The sequence below is a fragment of the Podarcis liolepis genome, assembly GCF_965112155.1.
Source record: "Podarcis liolepis genome assembly, chromosome: 16".
Taxonomy (NCBI): Eukaryota; Metazoa; Chordata; class Lepidosauria; order Squamata; family Lacertidae; genus Podarcis; species Podarcis liolepis.
The window spans coordinates 15,520,369-15,539,182 of NC_139567.1; the positions used below are offsets into that span (position 1 = coordinate 15,520,369).

Below are 18,814 nucleotides of genomic sequence, written 5' to 3' on the forward strand. Positions count from 1 at the left end.
CCTCATCACCTCTGCCATGGGTCTTGGCCTCGATGATCTCACTGATGCGCCCAGCACCAACGCTGTTCTTGGCCGCCAGCTTCACCTTGTACCAAGTCCCGCATTTCAGGCTCTCCAGCTTGAAGGAACGCTCCGTGGAAGTGATGAAGACGTCTTTCCACTCCTCGCTGTTGTCAACAGAGTACTGCAGCACAAACCCTGCAGGGACGGCAGAGAAGGGTTAATGGGCATGGCGGGGGCCGTGTTCAAAGGAAGAGTTGGAGGTAGCACTAGCCAGAAAACCCTACTAAATGGAAACCCCCAGAACACTAGGTTTATTATTTATTATCTTAACGTTTATATTGTGCTTTTTCTTCCATCATGAAACCCAGAGCAGGCCCTAAACTGCCATTCCCTCTGCTCCACACCTCCAAGGCACTGAGTTTCAGGCTACCCCTGATGATCCCACCAACTTGTCCAGGAAGGGAAAAGGTTGGTGCTTGCAGGTATTTCTTCATTTCAGGGTAAAGGCCCCTCAAATACTCTGCCATTGCTGCCTTGTGAAAAGGCCGGGCTCAGCCACCCAAGCAAGCCAGAATGTGTCAGGGCTGTCTCAGGACAACCCCAACCCAAGAGTCCCAACTAAGAGCAGCAGGAGAGAGAAGGGGGCCACCTGAAAAAGCCCCCGCCCCCACTTTATATCATGTGACACGGGAGGAGGCAGCAGATGGGTAGAAGGTCCAGGATCAGTAAAAAATATGCCAAGAGACACAGCAGAGCTGGATCTGCTGCTAGTTTTCTCATGCAGGGAACCGCTTCCTGCCCGAGGGCCACACTCCCTTCTGAGGGACACATGCTGTTGGTGGGCAAGGCCAGAAGCAAAAGTGGGCAAAAAAGCAATGAGCAAGCCTCTCGCCACTCCAGCAGGTGGCATCACTTGGTCATCTCCTGCTTGGCCCTGAAAGGCTCCTCCCTTCGCCTGCCCCACACAGCCTGCCTGCGACCACAACCAGCCTCTTTCCTAGTGCATTGCTGGTTTCCGTTGCACAACCTGGCTGTTTTCAGTAGTTCCAATCCAATTAAAGGAAATGTATCAAGCCACTGGAGTGAGAACTGCTGGCTAGGGAGGCGGGCTTGTAATTACTTCCATGCTTTTAATTAATTGCAGCAGGAAGGCTCCATCCTCTACCCTCCCCACCCCCTTTCTGGGGTTGCAGCTGTTGCCCTGGGAGCACTCCAGAGCTGAGGGAGGGGGCAGGGGACACAGACTGGCACCAGCTTAGAAAAGAACAGAGGCTGCTGTTTTGCATGAAGGCATGAAGTATCCTCCTCCATGAAGGAGTCTGCTGGAAATGGTTAAGAGGAAGGTTGATCTCCTAAGCAGGGCATTGGGCACAGAGCAGGGAGGCCCAGCTTCAAATCCCCACCTAGCCAAAAGGCTCGTTGGGCCAGGCTCTCTCAGCCTGGGAGCCTAAAATGGGTTGGAGGCGGGTGGAAGGAGGATTGGAAGCAAATTAGTAATCATCATAAACACAGACAACGGTCAGTCACCAATACCCAGTTTGGGGGAAGGCGGCAGAGAGGGTGGTTGCAGAGCAACTTCAAGTTCCTGGGTGGCATTAATTATTTTGTACCCACTTTGGTCTGGCTTCAGGCCTGGTGTCAGGACTGAATCAGGCTTAGTTGCCCTGGATCGGTCTTGGCTACGGCTATATCTAGATCGGGGGAAACATGGCTGCTGTAGTCCACGCATTCGGAACCTTGAGACTGGACTACTTCAATGCACTCTTGGTGGGGCTGCCTTGCAGTGCAGAATGCACCAACTAGACTGCTAATGGGGTCAGATGGCCGACAGCATGTGACATCTCCTGCTAAGATATCGGGTCTGGCTGCCCACCATATGCTCCTGGCCAGCTTCCAGGGTCTTGTCCTGATACAGAAAAGCCCTGAACAACTTGGGTCCAGGATGCCTTCAGGACAGCCTGTGACCTTATATCTGAGCCTGATCACTCAGATCAACCAGAGGAAAATGTTAGTCACCCCCTGTATTATGGAGGCCCATCTGACCTCAGTCAGAAGCTTGGTATTTAGTGTCGCTGGTCTCCTGCAGTGGAACACTATTCCAGCAGAGGCAGCCTCACTTTTTCCTTTCTGCCGCCTCTTTTTTAGCCTGACAAGCTATGCAGTTGTTTTAACATTTTCCTGAGTAGTCACTGAGTGTTCTGCGCTGCTTTTAATGGTTTTCTGCTTTACGCGGCTGTAAACCACCCTGGTATTTATGAGAGGGCAGTATATACCGTATTTTTTGCACCATAACACTCACTTTTTTCCTCCTAGAAAGTAAGGGGAAATGTCTGTGCGTGTTATGGAGGAAATGCCTACGGGTGGCATGCCTACGGATTTTCCTCCTCTAAAAACTACGTGCGTGTTATGGTCGGGTGCGTGTTATAGAGCGAAAAATACGGTAAATACTTGTATCAATAAAATAAAACAAACCAGACTCAACACGGAAGCCCTTCTGCTCCAGCACATCTGCACAAACAAGGACAGTGGTGGGAACGGAGCTCTTCTGAGGTCCTTGGGCCCCTTGCTAAGCCCCTCTTGCCCTCCAAAAATCAAATATAATTCAAAACTTCTATTTACCCATCTCTCTCCTGCTCACACAACTCTTCTCCAAGTGAATGCTCTATGGGACTCTCAGTTAGGAGTTTAGGTATAAAAATATTCTCTCCCACACCCCTAAAAGCTTTTTGAGAGGGTCTGGCAAGCCTGACAGAACAGCTTCTCCTGCAGCTGAGGAGCCCAAGTTATTTCCTTCACCACTCAAACCCTCCTGATGCTTGGGGGGAAAGAACTGCCTCACAGACCGACAGAGGCACCCTACACAGCCCCTGTGCTTACCTCGGATGGAGCTGCCACCATTATCACCAGGGATCCAGGCCAAGGTGATGGAGGAGGCCGAGGTCTTTGATACCGTCAGCCGGGGCTGGTCAGGGGGGACTGGAAAAAAAGACAAGCAGCATGTTGGCCAAATCCAGTTCTAGTACTCTGTTCAGCACGTGCTCTGTGGAGCTTGCGAGGAGGGCTGTGAAGGTGGACCCACAAAAAACTGGCAGGACAGCGTGGGAAATGGTGGTGTGGGCAGATGGCACCTCTGTGGAAAGCCCTAATGGGGTTGTTTCAAGGAGAGACTTCCCCTGCAGGAGATGGTGACAGGGCTGAAAACAGGCTTGCCACTCTGGCCCAAACACATGCACACAGACGTGTAGAGGCAGCCCAGGGTCTCTGAGAAGGAGGAGGGCCCATTCTTTGCATGATCTCTGCTGGATGGGCCAGTAGCCCCTTGCTGATCTAGCGACATCACCCTTCCTCCCTCTGGCTCACCTTGCACCAGCAAGTTGACAATGATGGTGTCAAACCCCCATGTGTTGGTAGCTGTGCAGGTGTAGTATCCAGAGTCCTCTGCTTTCACAGAGCGCAGAATCAGCGTGCCGTTGGTCTGGATCTGGCGGTGCCCATCCACGGCCACCGGAATAGCAGAGTCGTCACTGCAAAGGAGGAGAGTCGTGTGGGAAACAGTTCCAGCACAGAGAGGGATCAGCTGCCAGGGGCCAGGGACTCCCTCTTCCCCTTACCTGTCCTTGGTCCATTTCACTGCTGGGGCAGGCTCCCCGACTGAATGGCAGGGCAGGCGCACATCCTTCATCCACGGGGTGGTGACAGTGCCACCAAACGAAATTATCTTGGCTGGGGCTGCAAGCGGGAGGAGCGGGAGGTGAGGAAGGTGCCGTTCCCCTTGAAACGGACTTCCCCCAGCCCCACCCCGGGGTGTCCCCCACCTCCTGGGCCAAACCTTTTCCAGCAGGCTCAATGGTGACCTTTTCGCTCATGTTGCCACGTCCCGCCGAGGTTACGGCTGCCACCCAAAGCATGTACTGCTGCCCACGGTTCAGGTGCGCGATGCGATAGAACAACTGCTCGGGGCTGGTTTCGTACTCGCTGGGAGCCTGGGAAAGAAGACCAAAGAGCAACCTCTCATTGGTGTCCTGCCCAGCCAGGCAGCAACCTTGCATTGCATTTTAAGGGAAACGGTTCTTCATGTGCGAGGAATCGCAGGTGGATATAATTTGAAAAACGCTCTTCTGAGCTTTTACATGTGGCATTTCGAGCCCAAGTGCACATCAATTAATGCAACCCAGTTCATATCTAACCTGCTTTACTGAGTGTTTTGGATAAAGGTTCTACGTATGTGTGTTTGTGTGCTTCATCTGCAGCCAGGCCATGCATCAGTAAGAAGGGAGATTATGAGCAAAAACCCCACCCTGCTTTATGAAGCCCACTGCAGGTAAGAAGCAGGCAGACCCAGCTTCAATGCCAGCACCTTCAGCAAAGCAGGTGAAGGGAGAGGCCAGTCAGGCGGGCTTAGTCTAAGGCTGCTGCTGGCCTTCCAACCAGACACTGCAAGGCTGCGAGGAGCAGCTTGTTTTCTGGGCTTCAGAAGACAGAGCTGACTCTCTGCAGTTACTCCAGACATCATCCCTGACTGGCGTGCATGCATTTTATTCATGCGCTCATCAGGAGACTTGCACTTCACACACACGCATGTACATTGTGAGTATATTTAAAACCTAACCAATATTTAAATATGCAAACATAAATATTACATTGCATACATAATTTTTAAGCCAAATGACAGTCTTGACAAGATGCCAAGGAAACAATATTGGGTCCCAGCGGTTTTACCAGTTGCTTTGATGAAAAGATTATGTTGCCCTGGAAACCAGCAGTTCAGATATTGAAATGAACCTGAGTTGGAGGTTTTGATAAGCAGACCCTTCTGCCCAGCCTGCCTCCCTTGCAGGACTTCCCTTGGGGGACTCCGGAGCACAATGGGTGGGGACAGCAAAGGAGGCTGCGAGCGCCACACATGGATGCCCCTGCCCCCTGCAAGCCGGGGGGGGGGGAATTAAGATTTATCCCCCTGGTGTGTGGGCGCAGCATTTCTCCTTGCTGCCCCCTGCCATTCTTCCCCACTGCATGGGGGCAGCAGTGCAGTGACACCCCGCAAGGCAGAAATGGTGCCAGGTCAGAGGCCAGGACGGGCAACTGGCCTCTCCCTCTCATTCCCATCCGAAACAGGTTAGCCAGTGCCCTCATGCCCCCCCCAAGCAGTTCCTGTTGCAGCTGCTGCCTCTAAATCTGTGCAAGGTTCTAGCAAAGGAGCCCAGGGCTTTGCTCGCTGCCAGGATTGCACCACCACATAACTGTGGCATGTATGGGCCTGGTTACCCAAGGCAACCCCAGCCCATTGCAGCCCTCGGCCTGATGGGAGGTGGCCCTGAAGATGCTGCCACTGTTTGTCAGAGCTGGGGAGGGTGCAACCTGCAAGGGTCAGCAGTGGTTTTCCCCTCCCGCCAAGCAAGCCTAGGGAGGAGGGATGTCGTACATCACAACATTGTGCCTCTTCCTCATCCCAGGACTGACTGAGAACATCCTCTTCAGTAGGTGTGCTATCTTTCCATCTCTCACTCAGAGGAACATGGCATCGCATGGTCCTAGTCACACCTCCCTCCCAAAAGCTCATTGTGCCCAACTCACCGGCTGCCCAGAGCCTGGGCTGGAGCAGAAGATGGTGTATTTCCGGATGATTCCATTGGGTTTGGTGGGGGGAAGCCAAGAGACCACCACACTGCTGGAGGAAGAAGGGACCGCTTTGATCCCAGCAGGAGGACCGGGAACTGGGTGAGAAAGAACGAGAGAGGGGAGAGTGACTCTTGAGGAGCAGAGATGGAGCACAGCAGGTCCTTCCTTCCCAACCAAGCGGCGCAAGAGCCGACAGGTGGAAAAGGGAGGTTCTGAACAGGTCACTCCCAGAGAAGTCTGCATCTTCGGAAAAATCCTGGAAAGGTGGCCCTGTGGGGGGTAGCACACCTGCAGTACCTGGGCAGGTAGAGGGCAGGAGAGCTTACCGGTTCCTCTAGGACAGCCATTGCCAACCTGGTGCTACAACTCCCATCAGTCCCATCATCGTGCAGTCTTGATAGCTGAGGCTGATCAGAGCTGTAACATCTAGGGGGCACCCCAATGAACAAGGCTGCTCTAGGAGGTGCGCCTGTTTGGGTTTTCACACTCCACAGGTAGTTCTGCACTGGAAGCCAAGGACTAACACACACAGACACACACCCTAGCATTGTGAGCTTTTAATCCCTGTGCCTTGGATCCTTGCTCCCCACACCCCCCACACCACCCTTGCAGGCAGCCGGAAGGCTCTTCCTTGCACCTGGTGCCTCCATGAGGATGGCAGGTCTGGGACTTCAAAGCCACAAGGCTGTTCCCTGCCACAGGACTAGGCAGGCTGAGGGGCACCTGGGAGCAGCTTAATGGACTCCAAAGTAGGCCAGGCAGGCGGTGTAAATATTTAAGCAACGAGGGGCTCCAACAAGGGCTTCTTGTGCTGCTCCTCGCTGATGGTGGCAGAGGCAGCTGAGGAAGCCTGGCATGGCCAGGCAGGGTGAAGGAAGGGCTCCTAAGCCCACAGCCCCAGGAAAAATGCATGGAGCAGGGCAGATGGGGGAAATGGTGCAGCTTTAAAGATGTAATAAATGAACAATAGGTCAATAAGCAGGTTGGGGAAGTGATTTATGTACTGGATATTCAGAATTTTCAGCTTATATCTAACTATTTTATGCTGCATAATTATTAAAAATGGGGAGGCATGGAGGGGAAGTATTTATATTATTTAATTATTATACCACCCTTCATCCAAAGATCTCAGGGCGGATCTCAGCACACAAAAAACCCAAAAATGCATAATAAAAGCAAGAACAAAAGCAAAACGAACTCAAAACCACCACTCCCTCCTACGAACACATTTAAAAGGACAGATTCAAGTGCCGGAATGTGGAGCTCCACCAAGCAGATGCCTTTTTTTCAGCAGTGCCACAAGATGCTCAGGATGCTGAATTCTGACTGCACAATCCGCTCCCACATGATGCGTCACGGATGTGCAGAGTACGAGCACACCAGAGCTCCCCACTTCAAAAAATGCATCTGGGCACCAGCTGACCTGGGCAAGGAGAGGAGGCAGGGAATGGTCAAGCGAGTGAACAGCCGTCCTCTTGGATCTCTTCGTGCCAATCAGCCACAGACCATCTGCTTGTCCAAACAGCCTTTGCCCCAGCAGCCCAGCAGAGACCCATTTGTGGGGAAACGGTACAGATGTGGTTGCTCTGGCAAAGGATGCAGGAAGGCTGGAACTCTGGCGGGACATTCCTGAGTCTCTGTTGGGACTGGCTAAGCAAACGGGGGACTGGGAATGGGAAAACAGCAGTGCCTTTCCAAGTGGGAGGACAGAATGGTCAACAAATGCCCTTCCTAGCTGCTTCTCTAGCAGAAGGACCCTTGGCAGCATCCAGCCGAAACAAATGACAGGACAGGAATTCATCCTCACCTCAAGGGCACAAGATAATAGTGGCTGCACCCCCAGAGTCATCCACAAGGGCTGCAGGACTCATTCCCAGGCCGTTCCATAAAGATTTTATTCCTGGCTCCCACCCCATGCCACATGCCACATGCCCAGGCTTCTTGCAAGGCACACCCTTAATGTGTTCTAGGAATTTGGCCCTGGTGCCAACATCCCACCCCTCTTTAGAGATGTCCTTAGCTGAAGTTGGTGGTTATCTCCTTTGGTCTACAACAAACCCCTGACCATTTGCTTGGACCTCAAATGGTGGATCCTGCTAGTTTTTCCTGCTGAGGTTCTTGGTTGTTAAGGAGGATGCCAGGTGTTTAAAGCAGCCAACCGGGGGAAGGCCTGGGAAGCACCACATGCCCGGGACGGGGCCTGCTTTGACTCCCCAGCAGCTCCACTAAAGAAAGGACCAAGAGAAGATTGCAGCAAGGACAAAACCCTCTGTCTGAGCTCCGGCAGGAGGACTACAAAGGGATGCCTGGCAGGTAAAGGAGGGCCACACCTGGTTGCTCCTGCAGATATACCTGCAATGGTCCCTGCAACATGCAAGAGCTCTACTACCCATGAACTTTGTTTTCTTTTTTGGGGGGGGGGGAGACATTGCAGGCAACCCCAGAGGTACATATAGCAGACATGCCTGTATTGTCTAATTTGGGTAATGTGTTCCTGTGAACCCAGACAGTCCTAGCATCCCTATTTGTTGACAGGGGTCAACAAACTTCTTCAGCAGGGGGCTGGTCCACTGTCCCTCAGACCTTGTGGGGGGCCATCCTATATATATTTTTTGGGGGGAGAACGAATTCCTATGCCCCACAAATAACCCAGAGATGGATTTTAAATAAAAGGACATATTCTACTCATGTAAAAACACGCTGATTCCCAGAACGTCCGTGGGCCGGATTTAGAAGGTGATTGGGCCGCATACAGCCCCTGGGCCTTAGTTTGCCTACCCATGGACTAGGAATTGCTCTCAATGGTGCATCCCCTGCCCTCCTCTGCTGCTGTTCTCTCCCCACTGCTGCCTCACGGTCCCTCTTTGGATGGGGGAAGAGACTGTGAAGATGCAAAGCATCTGGTTCATGTAGCCCCGCCACCAAGTCCGACTTCCAGCTCAGCTCACGCACCTAAGCTCAGGCAGAAGCAGAAGCCCAGGAGGACCAAGGGCAGAAGAGGGGGTGCAGAGAGAAAACAGTGACACAATTTGTTCTGGCAGAAGCAGGCGCTTCAGTCTCATGGCTGAGGCTGAATGAGACAGATTTTAATTTTAAATGAGGGCACTGAGACCCGAGCTGACTGGGATGATCCAGCTGGGGAGGAAGGGGTGGTACTTAAGCCACTCAACCACTCCATGATATGGAGATGCGGGCGGCGGGGAGGGGGTGACGGTGGAAGGGAGTGAGGCTGGCGCAGGCCCAAGACAAAACCTACAACTCCAGTCTTGCCTGCCATTTGGGTGGAGCAAGGGGCCAGAGAGCAGCAGAAGGAAGCCAAGACTTCAGGGCAGGGCACTCGTTGAAGCCCACTTGACAAGAGACGCCAAGCAGGACAAAAGGAAGCACCTGGCAGAAGCAGAAAAAAGCCCTCCTCCGTTTAGCATCTTCTCCACTATAGTGGCTCAGACCAGGAACCCGGCTCATTTCAGGCTGCTGCTCCCAGGCAAGGGCTCCCAGGCTCCTGCCCTTTGGCTGAAGCCCCAAGGAAGGTCCCTGTGACTTGTCCACAAGGTGGATCATCCCCACTTGAACAGGAAAAGAGCAAAAACCCTGAGCCATGCCAGGGTGAAGAAAAACTCTGCTTTAGCCCTTCTCAGATACAGCCAATCCCTCTGCGACACACAATGGGTTGATCTTGCAAAATCCGAAATCATGAAAACCATGGTGCCCCATCCCCATCCATCTTGCCAACGATGAATTCTGACCACTTTTTTCCCTTGGTTATCCCACCCTCCCCTCAAGGCCTTCTTCATGCTGCCCTGCAGGCCAGAGTCTCAGCTGTCCTGAAGAAAGCAAAGGTGTGTGCCCTCTGCTTCCCCGCAGGGTGTCACCTGCAGCCAGCAGAGGCAACTGACCTGGCAGTGCTTGGAGAGTCCCAGTGAGGCCCCTTGCTCTCTCTCGCCAGAAGGAGATCCCTCCTCCATGCCTGGCAGCAAAGGTGAGGGAAATGGCAACCACACTTTCCTCCTTTCCTGGATTCAACCTGCACCAGGCTTCTGGCACTTCCATTCACACTCCAGGCTCAACCCTCTTACTTCTAATTAACACACACTATTAGCATAAAGTTGCTGGGGAGGAGGGAAGTGGGGGGGTGGAGAGCACATACTAGCCAAGGATGGCAAAAAGCTTTGTCCACCTGTTTTGAGGTTTTCTCAAAGAAGTGGACTCTGAAAGCTACCTGAAATTTCCCATTCTTTCCTGGCCTGCAGAAAATTAATAATAATCGTAGTAGTAGCAATAATAAGAAGCAGCATCTCTTCAGCACAGGACATGTTGGGGCAGGAGGGAGGCAGAACTGAGCAACAAGTCAATTTCACACACACCATGCCCTCTAAGAGTCCCTATTTTCTAGGGATGTTCCTGATTTAAAGAAGCCGTCCCAGTTTTTGATTTGATCCCGAAATGTCCTGCTGTTCCTTAGGACATTCATATTTTCAGCAGAGAAATGTTGGAGGGTATTGAATAGAATGTCCCTATTTTTATTGGGACATTGTTTTTATATATGTTGCAAGCCGCCCAGAGAGGCTGGGGCAACTCAGTAAGATGTGTGGGGTGTAAATAGTGAAATTATCATTATGGAATGGGATGTCCCTATTTTCACTGGAGGAATGTTGGAGGGTATGACACAAGACACATACAGAGCAAGGCACCATTGCCCCTTCTGATAAACAAGAAGCTGCATGGACAGGCAGCAGCCAGCAGAGGGCAGCAGGCTGCCACAACTTTTCTATGGAGGCCAATGAAGAGAAGCTATGGCCACATCCAGGAATCTCTCCAATCTCTCAATCTCTCGCTCTCACTCACTCACTCTCTCTCACACACATGCTCAGAGTCCAGCACTCACTGTCTTCCTTGGTCTGGATGTGGAGCACGTTGCTGCGGACACCGTCACCAGCCTGGGTGTAAGCCAGGACCTGCACGCTGTAGTTGGTGAACTTCTCCATGCCGCGCAGCTCTGCTCGCTCCCGGACGGTGGTGATATTCTGCATCTCCCCCCACTCTGTATGGGAAGTAGAAAGAAGTCAGGCATACAGACGTTTCAGGGGCTGGGAGCACACGAGTGTCCAGCTTGAAGTCCAGCACCACACAGCCGGGCGGATGGGCACCGCAGAGAAGAACAGTGATCCTCTGGCAGAGCATGCCAACATGAACTCCTGCACAGCCTTGCCACAGCAGGCACAGAATGAAGCGCACCCCTTCTTCCAATTGGATATATAATAATGAAAACAGTGAGCATCTTTTGGATTGTTCTTTCTTTTATCTTCTGTGAAAGGTGCCTCTGATCACTTTGACTGGGAAGTTTATAGGTGTGTAGATTAAGTTCAAGGCTGGCAGGCCTTGCAGGGGGCAGGTAGCCAACAGACAGCCACACTTTCAAGGGAAATGAGAGCACTCCTAAAGGTAAAGGTAAAGGGACCCCTGACCATTAGGTCCAGTCGCAGACGACTCTGAGGTTGCGGTGCTCATCTCGCTTTACTGGCGGAGGGAGCCAGCGTACAGCTTCCGGGTCATGTGGCCAGCATGACTAAGCCACTTCTGGCAAACCAGAGCAGCGCATGGAAATGCCGTTTACCTTCCTGCCGGAGCAGTACCTATTTATCCACTTGCACTTTGACGTGCTTTCGAACGGCTAGGTTGGAAGGAGCAGGGACAGAGCAACGGGAGCTCACCCCATCACAGGGATTCGAACCGCCAACCTTCTGATCGGCAAGCCCAAGGCTCTGTGGTTTAACCCACAATGCCAGGCCATGCCATGTTGCCACCTGAAAAGCTCCAACTCAAGCACAGCCTCTGAGCCTTTTGTGCAGTGAGTTCCAAGCTACCCTGCGCTTGCTGTGCCTGGAGGTGTGCGCATGAGGTTCAGGTGCTGGAGGTACAGAGGAAGAAGAAGGCAGGTAGGTCCCCTATTCCCTCCCCACCTCCCCTTGCAGCCAGTTCTACCGGCACAAAGACTGCAGAGCCTAGAAGGAATGAGGGCCTTTGTCTGTAAGAATCATACTAGAGGTGAGAGTCGTGCACCATCACTATTGTTCTGCAGACAGAGACCTCTGAAAAGCTCTGAGAGGGTGGCATTGCCAACTCACCTCCATCCATGTAGAGAGACCAGAAGATGACACGGTATCCCTTTAGGACACCGTTGAGGGTGCTCCTTGGCGGCTCCGACCAGGAGATCACAGCCACGTCGGAGGTGATGGACAAGGCCCTCACGTTTTCAGGCGGTTGGCTGGGCACTGAGAAGAGAAAGGTGGGTCAGGAAAGGGAGTGCAACCCTAGGTCCCCATTGCTGCTGCCAACACTGCTCAGGCAGCTCCTCCTCCTTGGCACCCGCCATACAGAGGAGAGGGTTGCGCCTGCGGGGCTCCTCCTTCTCACTCCTCAGCAACTCATTCATTTGCAACAACAGCCCCCCAAGAGTTCCAGAAGTCCGCTGGGTGCTTGTGCCAATGTCACAGCTCATCCACTGGCATATATATATTTACAAACCCCACCCCACCCCAAATTTTGAGAGAAACCTTGAGAAGGAAGAAAAGAACGAAAGACGGAGCAAGGAAGGCAAGCAAGCGGGATGAAGGTAATGAGATCCCACTGCCCCCAAAGACAGAACTCTAATTTTTATGAGCATTTAAATGATGATACATCATCCTAATGATCTGCTTTGAAAATGATTATTGTTTCATATTACTTAGGTGTAAAACTGTAAGCACCGTGTAATTAGGGGCCGGGTGCTATAAACTAATAGAGAGTCCGTTTGAACAAAATGAAGGTAATATAATTATGGAAAGACACTATTGCTAAAACAGGGACCCTTGAATACCCCAGGAGGAGTGCTAATCTAGCCAGGAAATGATCGTGCTCTGACAGGCTAATGAGGGCCTTAATTAAGTATGAAAAACTGCTGAGCAAATGGAGGAAGAAACTTTTATGTTGCTTTTAAAATGACTCCAAGGCCAGTGCCGATCTCTCCCTGGTGAAACCCCGGAGGAGGTGCTTCATGGAAGAATCCTGGGAAGAAGAAGAGGAGGAGGAGCAGCAGCAGAGGCAGCAGCTGCCATGACGTCGACCAGCTGCAAGAGCCGCCTTTCCCAAAGGCTGCGCCACTGATCAGCATGCCCAAGAGAAAGGAGGAGCCATTTGGCTCAGGAAGCCCAGCCGCCAGCCAATCAGAAAGAAGTACACACACATGACAGCCAGAGCTGCCTTCTGGGGACCAGGGGCCACAGAAAACCAGCCACAGTGCTGGAACACACCTGCCTCTGCGCACACCATCCCTTCTATGCTCAAAACTGACAACGATATGAGAAAGGAGTTATCTGACCACAGTGAAGACACAGGATAGTTTATAATGTGATGGAAACAGGCAGGAGAGCTACTACCTGCTATTAAGTGCCTCCCTGCACCCTCAGCCATCCCCAGCAAAAGGGAAGCTTTTAATGTTTGATGTATTACGGTATTTTAATATTTTGTTGGAAGCCCAGCCAGATGGGCGGGGTATAAATAATAAATTATTATTATTATTATTATTATTATTAACCTCACTGCCCGTGGATTTAGATCAGCATTGGCAGAGCAAAGAGCCGCATGACTAGATGGCTTTTGCAGCTAGTGAGACCAACTGTGTGGCTTGGCTTGCCCTCCTGGTTCATTTTTCACCCCCACAAGGTAGAAGGGGTGCCATACATTTGCAAGCATCTGGAAGCCCCCTGCCAATCAAGAGTGGGTTGAGAAGACCAGGTGCAGTGCTCCCCCAAGTCCCACCTTCTTCAAAAAATGGAACAATGAGGAGGCTTGCACATGCTGGAGCTGGGAGACTGGAGTTGAACTGAAATCCGAGAGTCAGCGCTTTGATGTATCACGCGGCTTGGATGAAAGTGCGCAACAGACTGCGGAAACCTTTGGGGATACTGCAACCTCTGGTGCAAGTGGGAAAGTGCTGTGGCACCTCATACAAACCTTGGCCTTTCCCAAGACAAGGAGAAAAAGGTCCTCAGAACAGCCCGGGGACTTCTGGGCACTCACCATCCTCCAGCGTCGTGGCGTTGATCTCACTGGACGAGGGGCCAGTGCCTGCACGGTTGAAGGCCTGCACCACCACACCATACTGGGCAAACTTCTTCAGGTTGTCAAGGGTGTAGACCTCGCTGTCCCCTGTGGCCTTCATCTCAACAATGCTGTACTGCCCGTTGCTTCCAGGGCTGTTCTCCCGGTAGCCAATTTGGTAGCCACGGATCACCCCGTTCTGGAGTTCCTTCTTAGGGGCCTGCAGAGGCAGAGAGGGCATAGAGCATGGGTAGGCAACCTAAGGCCTGTGGGCCGGATCCGGCCCAATCACCTTCTAAATCCGGCCCACGGATGGTCCAGGAATCAGTGTGTTTTTACATGAGTAGAATGTGTCCTTTTATTTAAAATGCATCTCTGGGTTATTTGTGGGGCATAGGAATTCGTTCTTCTTCTTTTTCTCCAAAATATAGTCCGGCCCCCCACAAGGTCTGAGGGACAGTGAACTGGCCCCCTGTTGAAAAAGTTTGCTGACCCCTGGCATAGAGATACTGTGGGGCAGTAGTGGGTGGGGTGGGAGGGCAGAGGGCAGAAGAGTGTTCCAGGACAACCTGCAAGCCTGCAGGTTTTGGGTGGGTAGGAGCTTCTCTTTCCAGAACCCAGTCTGGACTTAAAAAGTTGGAAAATAACCCAGCCACTGGTATGAAGCACCCATAATAAATGTATTCTGCGAATTTAGAATTGTTTTTCATTAGCAGTGGCTACATCCTGCAAATACGGTCCCATTGGTGACTGAGGCAGAAAGGCCCTAAGTGCCAGGCTGCCTTTGTGGGGCATTCAGCCCTCTGAAGTGGCCCACTCTGAATAATGGCCAGAGTCTTTAGTTGAGCCACAACTCTCCAGCATCTGGCTTTTCCTGAATCGTTTGCTAGGGTTACCCTTAGTCAGCTTCGTATTTTAGAAAAACAACAACTGTTTATGCTTTAGATTCTCAGTGAGCTACACTCACACAGTAATCATAAACAGTCTTAATAATACTAATGTTAAAGACATACAGGATGAAAACTGTCTTTAATTAGCTTGTAAAGAGGGTGCACTTCATAGGAAATTTCATTTATGTTATTTATTAAAATATTTATATACTTCTATATCCTAAGTGGTTTACAATATTAAGGTAAAGGTACCTCTGACCGTAAGGTCCAGTCGCGACAACTCTGAGGTTGCACGCTCATCTCTCTTTATAGGCTGAGGGAGCCAGCGTTTGTCCGCAGACAGCTTCCCGGTCATGTGGCCAGCATGACTAAGCTGCTTCTGGCGAACCAGAGCAGCACACAGAAACACCATTTACCTTCCTGCCAGAGTGGTACCTATCTACTTGCACTTGACATGCTTTTGAACTGCAAGGTGGGCAGGAGCTGGGACTGAGCAACAGGAGCTCACCCCGTGCGCTGGGATTCCAACTGCCAACCTTCCGATCTGCAAGCCCTAGGCTCTGTGGTTTAGACTACAGCGCCACCTGCGTCCCTTTTACAATAGTATCGAGATAAAATAAAAACACTTAAAAAATTAAAGTCAGGTATCATTGGCTAACTATCATGGAAAGTTGAAGAAATAGATGAGTTTTCAGAAGGTGTTTAAAAATTGAAACAGAATCCCTATTGGCAGAATATTTTATAAGACCAGGCTGATGAAACTAAAGGCTCCATTTCGTCAGAAGTTGTTCCAAAACTGGATGATTTGGATTGGAGGTGGGAAAACCCCACACAAAATCCCAAACACAACCAAGTCTGCCGGCCTTAAAAATGCAGAAGACCAGGTCTAAATCGATCTTAACAATATTTCTTTGAAGCATTAACAAATCAATAGGGCTGATTGCAAATTTATGTTACAAAGCTGGAGTGATCCATCTTGTTGAAACAACCTTAAAGCAGAGTGACTTATGCTTCAAGTGAATCTTATTTTTCATTAATCTGTTTTTCATCACTGGAGAGGCGGAAGCAAGCAAGAGATGCTGGGACCCTAAATTTACCGACTGGCCGCTTCATTTTGATTCCTAACTCGCTAATCAATTTTATTTTTCATTATAAAGCTTCTGGAAAATAAATCAGAGCCTAAATTTTATCGACCTTTGCCTGAGCATGTTGTAGGCAGGCAACTCAAAGCTTAACATTTCTGTCCTCGCCTTCTGCTCCAACCTTGCCCTGATTCCACATGGGGGGGGGGAATAAAATCTGTGGAAGAATGAGTATCTGGCAAAGGTGAGATACCTGCCTGGTGGCTTACCTCCACAGCGAGGTTATCCAGGCCAAGCCTGCCATGAAGGCAGAGTGCAGGGCTATGGTCCAAAGAGGCCCTGAGTCCAAATCTCCACTCAGCCATGAGCTCAGCGGGTCACCCTCGCGTAAGCCTTAGTGCTTGGGGGGGGGGGGACGTTTGCCCCAGTCCTGGCCACAATGCAGACAGAAATGGGGCTGGAGGCTCTTTATGAAACCTTCACATAAACCCCTAGCCTGGCTTCCTTTTCGTCAGCATAAGCCTAGGAAGATGGCACAGCAGAGAGCCTCCCTTTCTGCTCTGCAACAGGCAATGGGAGTTCAAATAAAGGGAGCATCCTACATATTTGCTAGTTGCTTGTTACCAAGGTCTCCCTTACATTTAAAAACACAAACATAAATGCATTATATCATTAACATTTCATAGAAATCATGATCATTCTCATATGAGCACATACAATTCACACAAACACACAAACAACTCCACCACCACCACTATAGCAGCCAGACTTTGTCAGGGAGTGGCTATACCATGAGAAATGGTTGGATACTGAACAAGCAACAGGCTTGAGTGAGAGAGAGGAAGAAGAGGCAGAAAGCACAGCAGGTACAGGACAGACAGCTGAGGAGGAGGTGGGGGTTGAGGCTGTAACAGATTGACCGGAGCCTGCCGGTCCTACTGTATTCTGCTCGCCTCTCCCCTTGACTCCAAGGTCTCGGAGACTTTTGCATGTAGCAGAAGAATGAACACAGAGGGTGCGGGGGGGGGGGCCTCCCCAAAGGAGTTTAAGACTGCAGGGGAACAGCCGGATGGGGAGGGCAAAGTGGGAGGCCCAGATCCCCAGCTCTGGCAACTTCTTTTCCGGGGGCCAGTCTCACTTTAGGTTTCTCTGTTTCCTTGAATAAAGAGTCAACTTTACTGCTCGTCTCTGAGTTTCCGTGCTGACATGCAGCTGAACCAGCCCTGACATCCACATGGTAAATGATTCGAATAAGTAACTAGCATCTGAACATGCACATACCTTCCAAGTGACCTGGATGCTCTGGGATGTCATGGGCTGCAAGGTGACATCCATGGGGGGACCATCTGGAGCTGTGAAAGTAGAGGTGGGGTCACAAAGAAGCCTTGTTTTTAACATCAACATGGCTTTACTTTTTATGGTGCTTTGTATTGTTGGTACACCACTGAGAAATTTGGAAGAAGAAAAAACACTAAGCAGCTGAGAAGTACTTTTATTGAGGCACAATGAACTTCAGTGAACTAGAATCTGCTTCATCCACAAAAGCCTCTGCCATAACAAGGCGCCACAAGAGTCTCTGTTATTGTTTTTCTGCAGGCTTTACTCTGTATGGCTGAGAAGCAGAATGTCCTCCTAAATATTATTTGCACAGGCAACAACTGCCACTGGACATTTAGGCATTGGTGTTTTTGCCTCATAATTTGCAAGCATGACCAATGAGCACCAGAAAGTGGCGGGTGGTGTGTACACACCCAAAAAACCCAAAAAGTAGATTGAACATTCCTACATAGAACCCTACTGCTGTAGTCTTGTGATGCAGCTAAGACTTCTCAGGGTGACATCGTGTCCCAGGATTCTTAATCAGAAAAGCAATGGGGCTAACTCTGTTCAAAAGGAGAATGCCTCCTTTCAGCATAGCCAGGACCACGGTCAGCGTCCCACAGGGACAGGAAATGTGCTCTCCAAATGCTGATCCTTCTACAGAGCAGGAAGAAGAGTTCTCTGGCTAAAGCAAGAATCCTGCTGAGGTCCAGCTCTGAGGGTCTTCTGGCGGCTCCCTCACTGTGAGAAGTGAGGTTACAGGGAACCAGGCAGAGGGCCTTCTCGGTAGTGCCGCCTGCCCTGTGGAACGCCCTCCCATCAGATGTCAAGGAAATAAACAACTATCTGACTTTTAGAAGACATCTGAAGTCAGCCCTGTTTAGGGAAGTTTTTAACGTTTGATGTTGTATTGTGTTTTTAATATTCTGTTGGGAGCCGCCCAGCATGGCTAGGGAAACCCAGCCAAATGGGCGGGGTATAAATAATAAATTGTTGTTGTTGTTGTTGTTGTTGTTGTTGTTGTTGTTGTTAATCTTGGGTTCATCCTCCCTCTTTCCCACCTTTCCCCCATCACCAGGGTCACCGTATTTATTACCTGTTTGAGTTTACATCAAGCTGTGCAGGGTGGGGTGGGGGGCTAGAGAGCTGCAAGCTGAAGAGAAGCAGGTTGAGGCCTGCCAAGGAGGCATGAGGAAAAGTACCTGCTTCCTCGGTGCTAATGGTCAGCTCCTTGCTGGGTTCGCTGCGGCCAATCTTGTTGAAGGAGTACATGCGGATGCTGTAAACGGAAGCCGGGTGGAGGTCCACAATGTTGGCTTGGTTAATAGTTGGGGAAATGTTGCGAGTCGATTGCTTAAAATCCCAAGAATCTGGAAGGAAGAGGGAGCTAGTGAGGGACGTGCAGCCCACCATTCACACCCAGATGTATAGCAGAGTTGTATGTGCTGAGCTCCTTGCCTTCTCCTATGACCAGAACTGGCAGTTTGAGGTGATGCACTTGGGGGGGGGGGAGAGGGTGAGACTTGGCAGTGGCCCCTCCTTCTCCTTGTGTTTGCATACGAGGAGATCCAAAACTATGATATGGTGATGGACAAATGCCTTACAGGTTTGTTGCAAAGGTTAGAACAAGGACGTTGTAGGGGTTTCTTTGAACATTTGAAAGTACTGTACACATTCTTTTTGTTGCTGATGTTATTAATTCTGCTTATTTGAGGGCAAAGGTGTGAAGTGGGGTGTCTGATCCACTCACAGCCATGTGATTTTAAACCCTGATTGTCCTAGATCCAACACAGCTACTCATCCTTACTTTCAACACCCTCC

General features: G+C 50.7%; 1 protein-coding gene across 4 annotated transcripts in view; it reads right to left on the reverse strand.

The window, feature by feature from the left end:
* DSCAML1 (DS cell adhesion molecule like 1) overlaps positions 1 to 18,814 on the reverse strand; it is a 166,509-nt gene that overhangs the window by 7,995 nt on the left and 139,700 nt on the right. For all 4 annotated transcript variants that reach the window (XM_083480327.1, XM_083480326.1, XM_083480328.1 and 1 more), the window contains 11 exons: positions 18,196 to 18,363; positions 16,955 to 17,025; positions 13,681 to 13,921; positions 11,748 to 11,894; positions 10,508 to 10,663; positions 5,578 to 5,717; positions 3,833 to 3,986; positions 3,615 to 3,732; positions 3,364 to 3,527; positions 2,881 to 2,979; positions 10 to 198 (listed from right to left, as the gene is read on the reverse strand). In XM_083480327.1, the coding sequence (XP_083336453.1) occupies positions 10 to 198; positions 2,881 to 2,979; positions 3,364 to 3,527; positions 3,615 to 3,732; positions 3,833 to 3,986; positions 5,578 to 5,717; positions 10,508 to 10,663; positions 11,748 to 11,894; positions 13,681 to 13,921; positions 16,955 to 17,025; positions 18,196 to 18,363 (1,647 nt within the window). The remainder of the gene's footprint in view (positions 1 to 9; positions 199 to 2,880; positions 2,980 to 3,363; positions 3,528 to 3,614; positions 3,733 to 3,832; positions 3,987 to 5,577; positions 5,718 to 10,507; positions 10,664 to 11,747; positions 11,895 to 13,680; positions 13,922 to 16,954; positions 17,026 to 18,195; positions 18,364 to 18,814) is intronic.